This window comes from Callorhinus ursinus, unplaced genomic scaffold, assembly GCF_003265705.2.
Source record: "Callorhinus ursinus isolate GAN/ISIS: 27379988/994484 unplaced genomic scaffold, GSC_fseal_2.0 scaffold11, whole genome shotgun sequence".
In the NCBI taxonomy this organism is placed as follows: Eukaryota; Metazoa; Chordata; class Mammalia; order Carnivora; family Otariidae; genus Callorhinus; species Callorhinus ursinus.
Genome location: NW_027397073.1, coordinates 20,120,823 through 20,141,423, shown reverse-complemented (window position 1 = coordinate 20,141,423; position 20,601 = coordinate 20,120,823). Strand labels below are relative to the sequence as shown.

General features: G+C 40.2%; 1 protein-coding gene across 1 annotated transcript in view; it reads right to left on the bottom strand.

The window, feature by feature from the left end:
* The window catches only part of MBD2 (methyl-CpG binding domain protein 2), a 67,277-nt gene extending 47,142 nt beyond the window's left edge, over positions 1-20,135 (bottom strand). Inside the window, exons 1-2 of the mRNA XM_025886367.2 lie at positions 19,489-20,135; positions 2,370-2,529 (exon numbers count right to left, since the gene is read on the bottom strand). Coding sequence (XP_025742152.1) covers positions 2,370-2,529; positions 19,489-20,027 — 699 coding nt within the window. The 5' untranslated portion in view covers positions 20,028-20,135. The remainder of the gene's footprint in view (positions 1-2,369; positions 2,530-19,488) is intronic.
* Positions 20,136-20,601: the final 466 nt, after the last annotated feature.

Sequence of the window (20,601 nt, the reverse complement as noted above, 5' to 3'; positions counted from 1 at the left end):
TAAGACTATGCCCCCCCAAATTCAGAGAGGAACTTCAGAAAACAATGACAATGAAAGGCACTTTCAAAATAATGTATGGTGTATTAATTTATTCAATATTTATGACCACTATAAACTTCTGGAATGAGGTGGATATTAACTCAAACATGAAGTAAACATTTACTAAGTACCTACCGTGTGCTAGGCTTTGGACTACCTATACAAAAAAAAAAAAAAAAAAAAAAAAGACATAGTCCTTGCCCTCATGGAGCTCACAGTCTAGTTGAAGCAGACAATCACAAATACAATGGCAAAGCACCAGGGAGGCATTATGGAAGAAGGGACTGGTTCTGCCTGGAGAATGCAGGGGCAGGCTTCACAGAGGTGGAGACAATGGAGCTGGGCCTTGGATGAGTAGGAGTTCACCAGATGGAGGGGAAGGGGGGAAGCGCATTCCAAGCAGAGGAAACAGCACATGAGCAAGCAGAATCTTGAAAGCACATGCCATGGTGCAGGATGATGAGCAGTCCAGCGCAGCTAGAGCATAAAGGTGCACACAAACTAAAGAGACGAATTAGTTTTTGGTTTTTAGTGAATCATAGCTATCAGGAACATATCTTCGTATTATACTTAGTGTAGTTTAACTGTGATTTTAAGAACAATAGCTTGAAAGCATTCCACTCATTTTATAAATACTCGACCCCTTTTGATAGGTACCCAGCACTGTGGTTAGTTTTTTTAAAAAGGCAGTTTAAGAAAACTAAATCTTAATTTTGCTCTGTATATTTAAGAAGCAAAATCAACCTAAAATAAGGGTTTCCTTAAGCTGAATCACAGAGCTGTACACACTACAGGTCCTCACTTTCTTTTGAGTTCCTTCTACCACCACTGTCTTTTACCCTTAACACCTTCATAGCTATCAACCCACAGTAATCCCACTGTTAAGCAATAGAGAAAGCAATTTCAGCCTTCTGTTCCCATTCCACCTCTAAACAAGGTACCTGACAATGTCCCTACGGTAAATGGATGCATGGGAACCAATGCAACAGATAAAGAAACAATGTACTCTGACCGGTATACCAATTTTTGGAAATTAAACTATTATTAACAAACTATTAAGCTGAATTCTGAATGAATAAAGAGAGATATGAAGCAGAGACCCATATCCTTCAGGAAAAGTAAAAAGATACAAAGGAAGAGATCTTGGGTCAAAAAATTTCCATGTACACTGGCCACCAAGCAACACTGTTCACCAAGGAAGCTTGGTGCTTAAGAAGGTGCAGCGGGGAAAGGAAAGGAATTCACATGGGTCAAATACTTTATTAGATGTTTTCATATAAATTCCTATTTACTCCTTGCAATAATGTGCAGGGAAAGAGTTCACTACCTTAGTTTTACAAATGAGAGATCTGAGACCATCAGAGGTTAAAAAGAGTTACCCATGACTGCCTGAGCTAGTAAGTGGCAGAGCCAATACATCAAACCACGCCAGCCTGGTTCCAAAGCCCATCCCATCTACACACTGCCTCAGGGTTCCCAAAAGGAACACAGTACCCCCAAGCAGCATGCGAGGTTGTATCAAGGTCATATATACCCTGGAAAGAAAAGCCCTTACTTTTCCCTCCCCTATTTTCACACAGTCAGTGTGAAATGACAGTGGTGGCAATACACATAGATCTCTGAAATTTAGAGGAAGAAAAATTGAGACAAAATGGTTATGTAAGATTAGTTGCCCTTGTGGGGGGGGGGCTTTCTTGGTAAAGATATTGGGTGCTCTGATACAATCAAATTACCGTAATAATTCAAATGCTACTTGTTTAAATTCCTGTACAATAAACCATCAACTAAGCAGCTCAATAAAAGTAAGAGCCAATGGAAAAATCTCCAATCACAGTATTAGGATGAGAATATTACTGCTAAAAGTCATTATCCTCAACATCTTCAAAACTCAAAATAAAAACTGCCCTTTTGCAAATCCTAATTCTGAAAATTGATAGGTAAGTATAAACTATGTGGTAAGGATACTTGCCATATTAAAATTTTGCCTCTTTTTGGGCAATAGGAACTATTTTAAGAAAAAAAAATATGAGACAATTAACATCAACACAGAAATCTTTTGTAAACAGTCCCAGTGGGCCAAAAATGTGCTGGCCTAGACAGATACTGAAATACTATTTTCAACTGTGCACAATTTACTTATGCAATGTACCACCAACTTCCAGAAAATTAATCAGATTTGTAAGTCCAAATGCTTTGGGGGGAGGCGGAGTGGGGGGGGAAGAGACTGGGATGTTCAGACAGTCAAAATTCTAGTGACATAATTACAATGTAAGATACTTTGTGGAGAGCTTCTGAAATAGCATCCATATGCTCTAAGTAAATTCACCAACCTTATTTTGATTGAGAGGATCATTCCGCAGTCTCTGTTTGTTCTTCTGTAATTTACTAGGCATCATCTTTCCAGTTCTGAAGTCAAAACTGCTGAGGTCAACAGTATTTCCCAGGTACCTTGCCAACTGAGGTTTGCTTCTGAACTTCTTACCACTTGGACTACAAGAAAGAGAACATTCATTGTACAAAAGATAACAATATTTCCCCTAGATCTCTACATAAACCTTTCTTCACATCTTTCTATCCAATTGTTACCACCCCGTATCCAATTGTTACCACCCCGCAATTTTACATGTTTATTTTTTTTCCAAAGAAATGGCAAAGTTTTAAAGTAATTTCATAACTTCTCTGTAAGAAGAGATGATATATCCCTGAATATTACACTCCACTAGCTACACCACTGGAGTACATAACAGATGTTACTGCAGATTATCCCACTGGTCAATCAGCAGCCACAGACAGAATCCCTGTACAAACTGCACGCACAGCACAATACGCACACTGCAAATGTCTTCAATATTACAAACTTATTTCCAAAGTGCCTTTTGAAGTGTTTTTTTTTGTAAGTATTACATATACACAATGTCAGCAGTGATCAGCACTTCAGAAAAAATTCTTCTGAAGTCAACAATTCTTATTAAAAACACACACACAAAAACACTTGGAATCCATGTATTCTTTGGGCTACCAATCTGAACTCACAACATTTACAACAGAAAAGAAAATATTGAATTCTGACAATATTTAAATGCTCCCTAATGTAACTACTCAAAGGAGGAAACTGAGGCAAACATTTGCAAATGTGTTTGTATATTGCTGACATGAGTTTTATTAGCCAAACTCATCAAGAATAACTTACTTCTCATAAGAAATATTGTTGAAGGAAAATTATAGAAGTGCCAGAATTATACAGAAAGCTAAACTAGTCTTTCCTAAAACTTTTTTTGCTATACAGCATTGATCTATAAGAAAATTTTTATAGGAAGAATGCCGTCTTATGTAACAAATTTTCTGAGCCAAATATACTAAAAATCAACTGTTAAAAGTCAGCATAGATATGTTACCAGAAGAAAACTGTAAGAATTCTAAAATATTTCTCCAAAAAGTGAACCTATCCTATTTAGAACTTAACCTTGTATGAACTGACCACAATAAAAGAAAAATAATTGAAGAGGAAGACAAAAGAGAATTCTGGCTGGGAAAACCAAGCAATAAAATACTGCCCTGGAAGAGCAAAACTTTTCTCTGGGTCAAATCCAAACCAACACATCGCACTTTGTCACAAATTCTATCGTATTCTGCCACCAAAAGATGATCATATCAGCATTTTTTCCCCACAATCACATAATATAAGTATTCCTGAAACACAATTCAAGTTCTAAAATTCAACCTACAGATGGAGGTAACAACCGACATTCTCAATGAGGTATCTCTCTAATGAGACATCTCATCACTGCAATAAAAGCTGAACTTAAAAGTGGACTTAGTTTCGACAGACTAGTGTTCCAGAAGATGAAAATACTAAGGTAGCAACTTCTACCAAAAAGATAAGCACTATTATTTTTAAGGATATAGCTTAGAGACAACTAGAAAGTCATTTTTTAAGAAATCAATTGACTAATTTCTCAAGTGAGCCCTGCAATGAGTCACTCGTTATGGAACAGTTGAAATGCCAGTTACCTACTGCAGCTGAAAGCATACTAGAGTCTCACTACAGCATTCCTCCTTAGAACAAAACTCCTTAGAGATCAGTTTGACACTCCTCCCCAAATTTAGGAAATCTAAATACTTAAGAACTCAGTTAAAAAGCCATAGTCATAAAATGTGACTGCCTAGTTCATGATCTAGATTAGCAATTTAATTGGCTTAAATTGTTCCTACGTTTACTGATTTTAAAAAACAAATGGAAACTAAAAGGCCTGAGACACTCTACTGATAAACTATTTCAGCGATGAAGAAAGTGAAAATCAGGTTTTAACTATTAACATATCCCAAAAAAGGAGTATCAACTGGTTACCAGTTATTCATACCAAATTCACTGCCCTCTGTCGTAAGATGGAATTCTACGAAGCATCTATACTGGATAGCTACAAGTACCCGTCATACACACTGTGGCCTTCAGAACAGTGGTACAAGCCATTTTCTTCTCTGTAACTGCTACAGCTTGCGCTTGGTGCTTTAAGGAAAGTCAACCTGGCTGCCCCAGGAGATTTTAAACAAGGGACCTTCCTCCGCACAGGATGAAGGTAAGCATATAGAAAGGCAAGGCCCAAGGGAATGGTTAAGTAAGAATTCTGTCCATCAGATATAAAATATTTGCACAGCACCAAAATGACCCTGGAAGTGGCAGGCGAAATAATGCTAGATGAACAAAAAGACTGCATGTCACTTAAGCTCCGGTCTTAACCCAGACTACAACCCAGACTACGTTATCAGTCTGCCCTCTAAGATGGCTGTGGTAGGTTGCAGTCTCACACACACCAGAACTTAATGTGACTAAGCTTTTATTCTAAAAGCACCAAACTGTAACTTAGGAAAATTACTTTTTCAAAAAAAATTCTAGTAGACTAGTGAAGGATATTAGTCATTTTCAGTTTCTAACCAAAGTGATTACTTCTAATCCCAGTAATGAAATACTAATATTTCACTTTCAACCACAAAAAAAATTCCCTACCAACTGCCCCTAGATATGCCAGCCCTGAACCAACTTGTGATTTCACCTTTAACTTTTCCTACCCTCCAAATACCCTAAAGTAATGATTAAACTAAAATCAAAGACATGATTTTTTTTTTAAGAACACTTCATCATTTGAACTGTCTTTGCTTTCATTTTGATTAAACTGTTTAAAGTACTTCTTAAGCCTAACTCTGTCTTGGAGGTTTCTAACTACAGATTATCAAAAAGAAAAAAATTTTATTTGGCATCTTTCAACTCTAAAAAAACTTCACTGAGACACCAGAAACTACTTAAATTGTGATCGTCTTAATTTAGTGGTATTCACATTTTATCACTCTATAAACTCACCTGTAATCATCATTCCCTGAGCTAGACAACTGTAACATGCCCTGCCAGTCTCCATACAAAAATTAATTCTTCTGCAAACCCGTTGCTTGCCTGTGCAACTGCACTCTGAAAACACTCCTCTAAAAGAGCAGAACCTCTTTTTCCATGTTACTTGGGTAACACGGATCATCATGACGTTTAGTCAAACATTATGAGACCAGAGTCTGAGCAAACACAAGTATATCTTCAAACCAGTTTCTAACAGGATGAACTGTGGGGGTGGCAATAATCAGAGTGCAATAAGGTGAAACTGGCCTATGAGTGACAAGGAGCACTGTGGACAGCAGATGGTAGCTATATTGCTGAAGATCATGTTCAGAAGTGCATCACTTGCCAATAATACTTTGTGAGGAATAATAAAAACCTCCACACTAAAAATTCTCTAAACTACAGCAATGGAAAAGTTTTGAGAATAAAGAAACATCAACTTTCTATTGTTTTCTACTCCTTTAAATGTTAAAGCTTGGGCACCTGGGTGGCTCAGTCGGTTAAGCGACTGCCTTCAGCTCAGGTCATGATCCTGGAGTCCCGGGATCGAGTCCCGCATCGGGCTCCCTGCTCAGCGGGGAGTCTGCTTCTCCCTCTGACCCTCCCCCCTCTCATGTGCTCTCTAATAAATAAATAAAATCTTCAAAAAATAAATAAATGTTAAAGCTTACTTGTTAGTTACAGAGTACATATTGAAAAAAATTTCTCTAACTTTAATTGTCTCCACAAGTCAAGTTTTGGCTGAGACTAAGATCTGAAATTAAAATTAACTTTTTGTACTTCAGTACAAAAACATGTAATCAGAAAACTGCCAAATCAATTAATTCAAATAATATATGCCATTGCTTCAAAGCTGAACGCCACACACACAAAGAAATCTACCTACAAATCATCCCCCTTCTCTAATTCCTTTCCTCCCAATCCTTAACATGCATCCTCAGCCCTCCTCTGCAGATTTTATCTCCTCTTGTCTTACTTCTCTTCTCCCATCTTCTATCGGTTACTAAATCCAGTTCCTTCATACCCACCTTTGAATCCATCCTTCCTTTCCATTGCTGCTGCCTAAATCAAGTCTTTATCAGCTTGGGTCTAAATTACCAGGACAGGCTAAGTGACTACTGGCTTCTCTCTGCATTCTCACCTATTCAAATTACTCTTCCCAAAACACCACTCTGACCACAGTTCCAATTTAAAAGCCTTCAATGACTTTAGCCCATTAGCAAATGGGAGCCAAACATCTTAGCCCTGCGCGTAGGACCCTTTTTCATCTAGCCTCCTCCTCACCTTTACACCCTACTTTCCCCTCCTCTGACCAAATGACCTTTGCTCCAACTATATTGGTTTATTCACTCTATTCCGAAAGGCTGAATGGCTTCCCTCTTCGGCCCTTTGCAAACCACACCTTTTACCTGATCTATAATGCATGGCTCCAACCCTGATCCCAAGAGCCCAGAAATAACAATTCACATTATACTTCTTCCATAAAGCCTTCCCAGAATGAAGTAGTGGAATGTTTCCTTCCTCTGAACCATAGAGCAATTGCTGCCAGTATCAGGTAAATAACCCTCTTGTATTCTAATTTTGAAATACTGAATTCTGCATGGTTATAAAACTTCTACAAGTTTAAGTGTTACCTTCACAAACAGCATACTGACGCAGTTATTAATGAAATTATCTAATGTCAGATTTGCTTCAAAATAATGAAGGTTGAATCAGGGGTAGTGGATTGGGGTATGGAAGAAATAAGATTAACAATTGTTGAACTGGGTACTTGGTACTTTCTTATATGATTTTCTCTACTTTTATATATCCGTTTGAAAATTTCTATACTGAAATGTTTAGAACATAAACATTAAAGTATACAAACTGAATATATCCCCTGAAAACTGAAAAGTAGTTGTTTGTTTTCTTTAAATTTTTTGTTATGTTAATCACCATACATTACCATCATTAGTTTTTGATGTAGTGTTCCATGATTCATTGTTTGTACATAATACCCAGTGCTCCATTCAGTATGTGCCCTCTTCAATACCCATCACCAGGTTAACCCACCCTCACCCCCTCCCCTCTAAAACCTTCAGCTTGTTTTTCAGATCCATCATCTCTCATGGTTCGTCTCCCCCTCCGATTTACCCTTCATTCTTCCCCTCCTGCTATCTTCTTTTTTTTTCTTAACATATATTGCATTATTTGTTTCAAAGGTACAGATCTGTGATTCAACAGTATTGCACAATTCACAGCACTCACCATAGCATATACCCTCCCCAGTGTCTATCACCCAGGCACCCCATCCCTCTCACACCCCACCACTCCAGCAACCCTCAGTTTGTTTCCTGAGATTAAGAATTCCTCATATCAGTGAGGTCATATGATACATGTCTTTCACTGATTGACTTATTTCACTCAGCATAACACCCTCCAGTTCCATCCACGTCGTTGCAAATGGCAAGATCTCATTCCTTTTGATGGCTGCATTAATGTTCCATCGTGTATATATACCACATCTTCTTTATCCATTCATCTGTTGATGGACATCTTGGCTCTTTCCACAGTTTGGCTCTTGTGGACATTGCTGCTATAAACATTGGGGTGCACATACCCCTTCGGATCCCTACATTTGTATCTTTGGGGTAAATACCCAGTAGTGCAATCACTGGATCGTATGGTAGCTCTATTTTCAACTTTTTGAGGAATATGGAGTTTGGGCAAATTTGAGCATTAAGGAATTTCCTTAGCAGCTGGGGGAGGAGTAGAGAATTATTTTTAAAGGATCATTAAGGAAAAAAATTATTTACAACTTGGCTGCTGGTAAAATGTGACAGCATTCCACCTTCCCTTGGCATATATGTTTAAGGAATCACCAACACAATTTTAAATGGTATAAAAGACCTTAAATATAATTCAAATTCTGGGGGCGCCTGGGTGGCTCAGTTGGTTAAGCAACTGCCTTCGGCTCAGGTCGTGATCCTGGAGTCCCAGGATCGAGTCCCGCATCGGGCTCCCTGCTCGGCGGGGAGTCTGCTTCTCCCTCTGACCCTATCCCCTCTGATGTGCTCTCTCATTCTCTCTCTCTCAAATAAATAAATAAAATCTTTAAAAAAAATATATAATTCAAATTCTGTACCAATCATTCTCATTCCATAAACCAGCATTTATGTTAAAAAAAAATTACATGCAAACAGTATATTACTGATAGCAAATTCTATTATCTCTATATCATATAAAAGCCAGGGTGATCCACTAAAAAATAAAAAATTAATGAATGTAGAATTATACCTACTCTCATCCCACTGCCTTAACGTACTCACTTTTTGAGAAAGGAAAAAGGAAAAACACTGGTTATTTTGGTTGAATTGGGGACTGGACACTTATGGAAATGTCAAGAATTAAATACATCTGGGAATTATTTCAAAACATAATGAGGAAAAGGGGGCTGAATATTGATGAAACAAGCTTGGCCAGGAGTTGATAGTTGTTAAAACTGATTGATGAGCACATGGGAGATTCATTATACTTTTCTAACTACTTTTGCTCTTGCATGTGTTTGAATTTTTCCATAATAAAAAACAGGCAGGAAAAAACAGACTGTATTTTGAAAAAAGAGCTAGGGGCCTCTGGGAAAGACCTTTTTAAAGAGATGCATATATCACTGCATACATGTTAAAAAATAATTTTAAGGATATTCATCCTTGATCTCATCTATGGATTCTTTCAGTATAAAAAGAACAATAAAAGAACATAAACACATATACATACAGAATGGAAGGCAATATGTCAAAATCTTAACACTGATTCTCGTTAGGACTATAATGCTGATTGTCACTGCTTCTCCACACTCTTCCGTATTTTCCCAATTTTCCATACTGAACATGGGTTACCGGGCGCCTGGGTGGCTCATTTGGTTAAGTATCTGCCCTTCAGCTCAGGTCATGATCGGATCGAGCCCCATGTCAGGCTCCCTGCTCAGCCGGGAGCCTGCTTCTCCCTCTCCCTCTGCTGCTCCCCCTGCTTGTGCTCTGTTAAATAAAGAAATAAAATCTTAAAAAAAAAAAAATGAGCATGGATTACTTTTATAATCAAGGGAAAAAATATTTCTAGAAACTCTGATGCACATAAGATCTGCCATCATCACATTTCAAAATAAAACAAAATATTTGTGAATCTCCACATAATTAACAAGCACATGTTTCTGTTTATGTTGGTTAATTAAGTGAAGGGAAAGAAACTACCATTGTATTGATCTATAGACCATCTACTACATGCCAAATGCCTTACATGTACTTTCATTTAATCTCAAAAAATTCCATGAGGTAGACTTCTTACCTTTGATTTACATATAAGAAATTGAGGGCTTATATTATGGAAACTTATAAATCTGTCCAAGTTAAAACAGTCAAGCAAGATTCAAGACTCAAGTTCCAATCTTCTGACTCAAAAGTCTCCATTCTTGGGCCCCTGGGTGGCTCAGTCGGTTAAGCGACTGCCTTCGGCTCAGGTCATGATCCTGGAGTCCCGGGATCGAGTCCCATATCGGGCTCCCTGCTCAGCAGGGAGTCTGCTTCTCCCTCTGACCCTCTTCCCTCTCGTGCTCTCTATCTCTCATTCTCTCTCTCTCTCAAATAAGTAAATAAAATCTTTAATAAAAAAAAAAAAAGATGTTGTCAAAAGTCTCCATTCTTACTCTAAACCAGTGCAACACAAGTGTGGTCTACTGACAAGATTACTGGTCTTCAAATAAGAATGGAGAAAAGCATTTAGAAACTGCTATGGTAAACTGACAGGTAAGTCTATGACTGTAGGATCTAACAGTAAAAAGTTGCAACATATATTTTGTATGTCCACTTTTACATTATTTTTATTTTTTATTATACACTATTTCCTACCAGATACTAAAGCAACTTCACAGTTATAGCACAAAGAAATAAAAAATTAGTTAAAAGTAGGTAGAAATATATTATCCTCTCATGATACAAAAGCAATTTTTGATGGTAGATGTTTAAAGCAAAGGATAAAAGGATTTTTTAATATGAAAAGGGAAATCAAAAGCCCTACTATAGGTCTACTGTAGCCCTCCATAGGTCTAAAAATCTATATATAATATATACACAAACACTAAACAAACATACAAGTCTAAAGAAAAATATGAACATTTACTTCAGCTATTCAAAATATGCATACCTAGTATAGTACAAGACAGGATGCTGGGTACAGCAGGAGACACAAGACCACCTCTATAGTGCAGGCCTATTTACAGCCAGCACTAACCAGAAGTTTCTTGGATCATCCAATAGAAAAAATGTATTAACTACTTGCTTCATTCAGCAGGCAATTCTTAAGAGCTTTCCACATAGCAGGGACTGTGGTGGATACTAGAGATTTAAAAATGAATCAGACTCACCCACTGACCTTGAGGTTAAGAATCTGGTGGTCAACAAGATCGCCAACTATTACAGCAAATATGGTAAAGGTTAACAGAATTATGCTCAAAAGGCCATAGGACTTGCCCATGTCTGCTAGAGGCCTCCAGAAAAGTCCTTTTTAAAGAGATGCATACATCACTGTATACATGTGAAAAATAATTTGAAGACATTCATCCTTGCTTTAACCTATGGATTCTTCCAGTTGAACACCAAAATATATTTCAAAAATCTTTAATAAAAGAGGGTATGTTCCTCTTCCTCTCATTTGTAAATAACTCATAACTGTTCCTGACAAATGAGAAATGATCAATTTTAAAATCTAATTTTAAGGTATATTTACTATTATTTATATTCACATACAGCTTATGCAATCAAATTCCCAAACAAGTTTGAATTTGTATTATAAGATAAAGCAAAATCATAAGATCCACAGATATTACTCAAATTTCATTCTATTCCATACTTTTATTCTTCTTTGGGAAGTTTTAGTTTTTAGAAGTTCTGCTAAAGGGATGTCTGGGTGGCTCAGTCAGTTAAGCGGCTGCCTTCGGCTCAGGTCATAATCCCAGGGTCCTGAGAGCAAGTTTCAGACTGGGCTCCTTGATCAGCAGGGAGCCTGCTTCTCCCTCTGCCTATCGCTCCCCCTATTTGTGCGTTCACATGCTCTCTCTCTGACAAATAATAAATAAAATATTTTTAAAAATGTTCTGATAAAGTTAAACAAAACTTCACTTTACAATCTGCCTAGTCATTTCTTAGTGGAAATGGCAAACAGCATAAAAGACCAATAAAAAGGCTGCAAAGGGTATTAATAATTCAAGCCAAACAGTAACTCTATAAAATAAGAGTTGGTGATTTATTTCTAACTCATCATGCAGATCTAAAAAGATCTCAAACACAGGCTAAAAAGTTACGGATTTCTTTTTTTTTTTTTTAGAGATTTTATTTATTTATTTGAGAGTGAGAATGAGAGAGAGCATGAGAAGGAGGGAGGGTCAGAGGGAGAAGCAGACTTCCCGATGAGCAGGAAGCTGGACATGGGACTAGATCCTGGGACGCCAGGATCATGACCTGAGCCAAAGGCCGTCGCTTAACCGAAGGCAGTCGCTTAACCAACTGAGCCACCCAGGCGCTCAAAAGTTATGGATTTCTATTAGTACCACTATGAAATCTAAAAAAAGAGAAAAAAAAAAAAACCCACAAAGTATCACCTCCTACAAATCACCAGCTTCTGTTCCATTAATTAAAATTATGAAAAATTAAATCATGACTTTATATCTCACAAATGAAATTTTAAAAGCAATTTGAAAAAAATCATCAATTTCTGTTTGAGATTATTTTTAGAATATATGTGTATCGGTTCCTTTTGAGCTATGTATTTCCTCTATTATAGGTATTGTGGGGGTTCTGGCAGGTGAGACTTTGCATGTCAGATTTCAAAAATCAGATGTAGGACAGATGGCAATGCTGCACCCTAACAAAATTTCCTCTGGTACAACACAAAAAGCTGTGATGGTACAGCTGAGAGAGAATTACCAGAGCACAATTCCCACCATAGCTATGTATCTTGTATTTCCAGATCCAGGCTTCAATCAGGTAATATCAAGAAAAAAGACTAAAAGAGTCCCTGAGTGGCTCAGTCAGTTAAGCGTCTGCCTTCGGCTCAGGTCGGGATCCCAGGGTCCTGGGAATGAGCCCCTCATCAGGCTCCCTGTCTGCTCCTCCCTCTGCCCCTCCCCGTTTGTGCACTCTAGCGCATGCTCTCTCTCACTCCCACACTCTCTAACAAAATCTTAAAAAAAAAAGAAAAAAGACTAAAGCAAGTCAAACTTGCAATTATGCAGTAAGCACTTAGTAATAAACATCACATTTAGTTCCTCCCTCCAACTAAAGAGATTTTTTTTAATTGGTCTGTAGAGCACAATTCAATTGTACCTCAACTCTGAAAGAAGCACATGAGCTTTTTGCAGGAAACACATAAAACTATCTCAATAAGCTACATTTAACCCTCAAAAATTACAATTTTATTTCTTCTAATTTAAGTGAAAGCTTTTAAAATGACGGTGACCGGGTGCCTGGGTGGCTCAGTTGGTTGGGCAACTTCCTTCAGCTCAGGTCATGATCCCAGGGTCTGGGGATCAAGCCCCACGTTGGCCTCCTGGCTCAGCGGGGAGCCTGCTTCTCCCTCTCCCTCTCCCTCTCCCCCTGCTCATGCTCTCTGTGCTCTCTCTGTATATCTGTGTCTCAAATAAAAATAAATAATCTAAAAAAAAATAAAAATAAAATGATGGTGATCTATAGCTTGCTCCTTAGGGAACATGTTGCCTATATGAATATCTGAGAAATAATAGGGTCAATCCTAAATTAAATATATATATGGAGAGAGTAAGAGAGAAGGTGGGAAACATTTCTGAACAAAATGATCATTTCTATTACCTAGAATAAAACTGCTTTAATTATGTTAATTTACCACAATTTTTCCTTTTTTTTTTTTCCTCTCCAATATTACACAGAGCTGGAAGATCATCTTTTGGTACAACAGCTTCACTACCAAAGATGATTTAAAATTTACCCTTTGTCAACTTGAGGGTGTAAATATAGGAACTAATTACATGGTTTTAGTAGCCTGCCAAGCTCAATAAAGTAGATTAGGCATGAAATGTTGCAATATTTGAGAATTACAAGTAGGGATCTCTATGGGAGGTAGCAGGGTGGTTAAAAGTTCTGGGTTAGGGCACCTCTGTGGCTCAGTTGGTCAAGCGACTGCCTTCAGCTCAGGTCATGATCCTGGAGTCCCAGGATCGAGTCCCGCATCGGGCTCCCTGCTTGGTGGGAGTCTGCTTCTCCCTCTGACCCTATCTCCTCTCATGTGCTCTCTCTCATTCTCTCTCTCAAATAAATCAATCAATCTTAAAAAAAAAAATAAAAGTTCTGGGTTAAATCCCCTGCATCAGGATTCTAACTCGGCCCTTACCAACACTACAACCTCAAGCATATTACTTAACTTCCCTGTCCCAAGTCCCCGTCTGTAAAATGGAGATAATTGTACCTATAGCTAACAGGGACCCAATAAGATAATACATGGAAAGCATTTAGCAAAATACTAATAGCTGCCAGAACTATGAGAGCTGTGACACAAAACACACACAGAATTAAGACACGTAAGACCTTATACTAAAAAAAAAAAAAAGTATAGTCTCAATGGAATTCAAATATTGATTTCTCACATATCTTTGCACTATAAGCATTTTACTTACCATTTTCACTGTATCTCTAAAATGCTTTCTGGCCTTCTATAATACCCTCAACATTAATGATGAAAATAAGGAACTGGAAAATGTTTGGACTTAATATCTCAACCAATTTCATCCCAGCACACCACTAGATAATATAAAGCAAAGGCTAACAGGTCATTTAAGACTTGTTTCACAAATTTTTTAAGAGTCACATCAATTGGTAAACACTTAGCATCTACGTGTTCAGCACTGTACCTAGGGGGAAAGACAGCTATGTGAGAGCGCCATAGGTTCTATGTAAAGGAACATGAGAGTAACACAGGGGACACCAGGCTGAACTACATAGGGATGGCCAGAAAGCTGTATTAGGGGAAAACACAATTTACTGAAAGCCAAAGAGACTTTTTTTTTTTTTTTAAAGATTTTATTTATTTATTTGAGAGAGAGAGAGAGAGAAACAGTATGAGAGGGGAGAAGGTCAGAGGGAGAAGCAGGCTCCCCGCTGAGCCAGGAGCCCGATGTGGGACTCGATCCCAGGACTCCGGGATCATGACCTGAGCCGAAGGCAGTTGCTTAACCAACTGAGCCACCCAGGCGCCCGAAAGCCAAAGAGACTTTAATATTTAAGAACTGTGACAATGAATCTCTCCCCTGGTCCATTCTGTTAGTTTTTTCCAACAAAGACTACATGGCAGAATTTTTTTTTTTTAAGACAAAAGAAAAAAAAAGAAAAAAAAAAGAGGGAAGGGCCTGGTTCAACTCTGACATGCTCAATGATTCAGAATTCATGCCCTCGATGCAGCATACCAGCTTTTGGTAACAAGTCAGATATACCTACACATTTTTTTAAACCTATTTATATGTTTAGCCCACACAACTTGAGTTGTTTTACTTAATTAGTCCTTAAACATATCTGAAGCTTCAAGAGATCTATGTATTTATTTTAGTGATCTGAAATTGGATCCTTGTGACACTATGAGGTACAGGTAAAGTCACATGCCCTTTACAAACCGACAAACCACAGGACCAGGAAGGGTAGTGACAAGCTCAAGGCTGCACCAAACGGTTAAGTGCAGAGTTAGAAGTCGGGCTCCTGACCTCTTCACCCCTGCGCGCTGCTGCCTTCCCCAGACACTTCTACCTTTATCACATCACTCATGACTTTACAGACCTCGGTTACACTGCCTCGGGGTCCTCTTCTTTCCAGATCAAGGTGAAATAACTTCAGTCCCTCTTCATGCACCTGCTCCCTACGATTATTCTAATTGTTCTCTGGTTCCCTATATCCTTTTTTCAGGGAAGTGATCAGGTACAAATGCATCATAATTTTGATACGAGAAACAAAAGTATTTACTATTATGTTTCCAAAATCCAACCACATATTTTATGGCAGCAGCTTAACAGTTTACCATGACTCCCAGATCTTTAACCCTAATTAAAACTGAAAGTTTAGAAACCAACAAGTTTAGACTTGACAAAAAAAAAGGACAAGTTGGCTCCTGTAGGGTCCTATGCAGAGGAAAATAATATTTCAAAAATATCAGTCAGCAACTGCAGGGAACCAAAAACTAGAAATGACAGGAGTCAAAGTAAACCAGTTAGAAAACTATTTTTCACATAACGGGTTCATATGATGGCAACAAACTTTTCAGAAACTATTACTAATGGATCCAGCACTTTATCTAACCACACTTTTTTTTTAAAAACACACTTTGTATGATAATATATGAACTGCCACAACACTATCAGTAATCCTGACAGAAGGCATAATTATATTGCTTAACTGGCAACTCGAGGCACGCCTTCCTATTAGAACTTGGAAGTCTCGGGAAACAGTCAAAACACCATTTTACCAAAATTTGAGGCTTTCCCGATGAGCTTAATTTCAGCCAATTAATAAGGGTAAGCCACGCCCTACGTTAACAGGCACAGATTTGTTTAAATTAATCTCCCCAGGGGCAGGCTAATTCAGGAGTTAGCGTTATTAGAATCTGTGTGAACAAATGGGTGCAGGTGTTCATATTACCAATGGGAGAGTTAACTCTTAACCCGCCTATTAACAGAGATGGCTGGTGTTTGTGAGCTACTGGTTTTTTTTTTTTTAAATTTTTTTTTTAAGATTATTTATTTGAGAGAGAGAGAGAGAGAGAGAGAGAAACAGCATGAGAGGGGAAAGGGTCAGAGGGAGAAGCAGGCTCCTCGCTGAGCAGGGAGCCCGATGTGGGACTCGATCCCAGGACTCCGGGATCATGACCTGAGCCGAAGGCAGTCGCTTAACCAACTGAGCCACCCAGGCGCCCCGTGAGCTACTGGTTTTTTAACGGGTGAGGCATATATGGGGATACTGACATGCAAAGCTGTGACAGTTTGGTTGAAAAAGAATGTGTTCACCTTCACTATGAGTAGGTGCCCTCTATCATTCATAACTGCAAACGGAAGTCAAAGTCAGAACAACTGCTGTATTACAAATACCATATCATGCTACCCTGTGTCCTACAACCTCTGAATGTAACCTCTCAGAAGGGAATCAAGAGTGAATGTTACAATCCCGCAAAGTAACTAACATTTTGTAGGTAGTCAATAAACAATTAGACAACATTCCTTCCAACCCTGAACTAAACACATGTGGTACAAATCTGTTCCAAGTGTCTTCATTTTGTATAAACAAGTAAAAAGCAAATCATGCTGCACTAATAAAAAGACTTTTTTTTTAAGATTTTATTTATTTGACAGAGAGACACAGCGAAGAGAGGAAACACAAGCAGGAGGAGTGGGAGAGGGAGAAGCGGACTCCCCGCTGAGAAGGGAGCCTGATGCGGGGCTCAAACCCAGGACCCTAGGATCATGACCTGAGCCACCCAGGTGCCCCTAATAAAAAGACTTAAATTCTGGAAAGTATACTGGTTTCTCATTTATTGTAAGATGAATTTGTTTGTAAAGTTCTTTTTAAATTGATTATATCAGCTTTTCTACCATAAAATATTTATTGAGTTTGTATTTAAAAAGTTAACATTGAGGGCGCCTGGGTGGCTCAAATGGTTAAGCGTCTGCCTTCGGCTCAGATCATGATCCCAGGGTCCTGGGATCAAGTCCCGCATCGGGCTCCCTGCTCCTTGGGAGCCTGCTTCTCTCTCTCTCTCTCTGTCTGTCTCTCATGAACAAATAAATAAAATCTTAAAAAAAAAAAAAACAGAACTTTCATTAAAATATTAAAAAAAGTTAACATTGAAAAATTTACAACACATTTAAAATTAATACTAAGTGACCACAAACCAAAATGAGCACTACAGCAAGATGCCTTTTTGAAATAACTTTTCCAGCTACTGCAAGGAAAACAACAAAAAACACTCCGCAATAACCCAAAGTTAGTCTGAACAAATACGTCATCCCAAATCCAAACAAATTATATCCCAGGAGAAATGCCATAGAGAGTGAAATTCAAAGTCTAAGATGCTCTACTGAGAATAGATTAGTCACCTATTCCTCAAGGAGTTCAATCCCAGGCACAGAATATTCTTGTAAAATGTCTACAAGACATTAATACATAGTTCACAGAAAAAAGGTAGCATACTACCTGCTTAGAAAGAAAACATAAGTTGTTAAAGAATGTGCAAAAGTGAACAATTGTGAATAGCACTAAATGACAACAAGTGAACTTGAGAGGAGTAACAATTTGTTCCACAATAACCTTTTTGGTATTGCTGAAGTAAATTTAGTATTTAATAATGGGGAAATATAAGATTATCACCTTTGTTTAAAATAAAATTGCCATTTTATCATTTAAGATTTCAAAGTAAGTGGTCTCAGATCAAGTGACAAAATAAGTTCTAATGCAACACCACTTTCATTTTTTTTTCTTGAAGAGGTGAAATAAATTTACAGAAACTATTTTTCCATATATTTGAGCAACCATCAGGAATATGTTCACATTTACATATTTTCCAGTGGTGATCACATTCTTGTGTGTATTAACACATAACACAAATGTTTGTATTTTTTTTTTAACCTTTCAAGACTATTTAAAAGTACTCTCAATTCATAAACACTGTAGAGTGTATGTGTATGTATTCCCCTTCCCCTGCTCAGGAGCAATGTATTAACCTACTTGATGAAGAAAGTAAATCCTTCAGAACATTATTCCAATGGCTAAATGCCTGGCAATAACTGGCTCCAACACCAAAATGTATTCCCTGAAAAATTATTCAAACAGCCCACAAAAATGGCCCTCTACACCACTGAATATAACATATTTATATTCTCTTCTATAAACAGGATGGTTTATTTTTTTTAAAGATTTTATTTATTTATTTGAGAGAGAGAGAATGAGAGAGAGAGAGCACGAGAGGGAAGAGGGTCAGAGGGAGAAGCGGACTCCCTGCCGAGCAGGGAGCCCGATGCGGGACTCGATCCCGGGACTCCAGGATCATGACCTGAGCCGAAGGCAGTCGCTTAACCGACTGAGCCACCCAGGCGCCCAGGATGGTTTATTTTTTAAAAATTTGTAAATTTGTTGATAAGAAAATTCCACTGATATCAATAGCCAGAGGCACTTTCCTGAGCTTACTGGATCATCCAATGACACGGACAGCATGAGCACAGGATTGCAAGATCACATCAGGGTGAAAACCTGAATCATTTAGACCAAGATTTCTCAAACTGGTGACATCTGGGCCTGATAATTCTTTGTTGTGGGGACCATCCTGTGTATTATAGAATAGGTGACAGCATCCCCGGCATCTACCCACTAGATGCCAGGAGCACACCCTCCCAAGGTATGAGAACCAGAAATGTCCCCAGACATTGCCAAACATCCCCTGGGGGACAAATTTTGGTCTAGGAGTCTAACAACATATTACAGTGTTTCACTTTTCAGAAATATGTTCTGCAACACCAAGAGAGTTCCAAGAAACTTCAGGCATTCCAAGTGGCTACTTTATACCAAACTTTCCTGGATCTCACAAAGTAACCGAAGCCTTATTACTGCAGATAGTGAATTCTTCCACATGTGCATGATTAAACACTCTTATGATGATGAATCTGGGAAAGGCTGGGACAGGAGCCAACAGTGACTGGGTTTTACAGTTTCGATGAATTACACCTTCTTTTAACCCTTCTATGGACTAACCATCCTTGCCAGAGTACCCTTTTTTCCACAAACCACTTTCCCCAGCACCGTCAACAGTAAGACGCCCTCCTCCGGGTTCTCACCACTCAGACACTGTGCCTGTCCTGTCACTGTTCTGGGGTCAACTCTCACCCGAGGGCTCAGGGACCTTCCACTACGAGGCCAGCCTGTCTTTGCCATTTCCCTTGGGTCCCGCTCTCATCATGACATCCCCTGCCCCGGTCAGCTGCTGACCCCTGACCCCGACCTGACCCCGCTGACCCCACCCCGCCCCCAGGGCGGTACCTGAAGTAGTAGACATCGCTCTTGCCGGCACTGAGCCCAGATTTTCGGATCACTTCCTCCTTCTTCCATCCGGGGGGGAGGGCCGGGCAGTCCATCCTCTTCCCGCTCTCCGTGGCCCGGGGTCCCCTGGGCCCCGGCCCCGCGCTCCCCGACGGGAAAGGGACCGGCTCCCGCCGGGGGGCGCCGCCGCCACCGCTGCTGCCGCCGCAGCCGCCGCCGTCGCCGCCAAGGCCGCCGCCGCCACTCGGGGGACGGCCGCGGCCCCGGCCCCGGCCCCGGCCCCGTCCCCGGCCACGGCCCCGGCCCCGGCCACGGCCACAGACGCCGCCGCCCCGGCCCGCCTGCTTCCACCGCCCCCGGCCACGGCCGCCGCCCCGAGCGCCTTCCCTGCGCACGCCGCTCACCGGGGACGGGGCGAGCGCGCTGCCCTGGCCCCCCTGCTCTATGGCGGAGTCGCCGCCAGCGCCGCTGCCGCCCGCCGCGCTCTCCCCCTCCTCCTGCTCCGGGCAGCAGCGGCCTCCCCCCGGGTGCGCGCGCATCCAGCCCCCTCCCCAGCCGGCGCTGCGCTTCTTCCGTAACCGAGCCCTTGGAATCCCGGAGACCCGCCCCGCCCGCAGCGCGGCGCGCGGGGGACGCGCGCAAGCATCATAGAGCGGACGCGCACAGAGCGGCCCTCCCGCTCGGGGCGTGGCCCCGGCCACCGCCTCTTAGGTCCTCCAAGAGTTCGGGGCGGCCATATTGTCTCCACCTCCTCGAGGACACGCCCCTGACCCCACCCTCTCCGCCCCCGGCCGCGCCCTTCCGGCCCCCACCCCCACGGTTTGCGCAGAGCCCGGAAGGCGGGTCGGGCACGGAGTCGTTTGTAGAGGAATGTCAGAAGGACTGCGGTTAGTTTATTTCCTGTAGGGTTAACTTCCCTCTCTATATGATTTTATCCACGTTTGCTTCCCAGTTAATGAATAACAAAATATCTCATTTTATATTCACTAACTCGACAATTCATTTAAGGAGGTAATAGATACCCAATACCCCCTTTCCCGCCTCTCTCTACCAAAACTTGCCAGGGAGCTCAGCTTGAAGAAGTGGGTCAAAGTGTCCCTTAATGAATAGAAT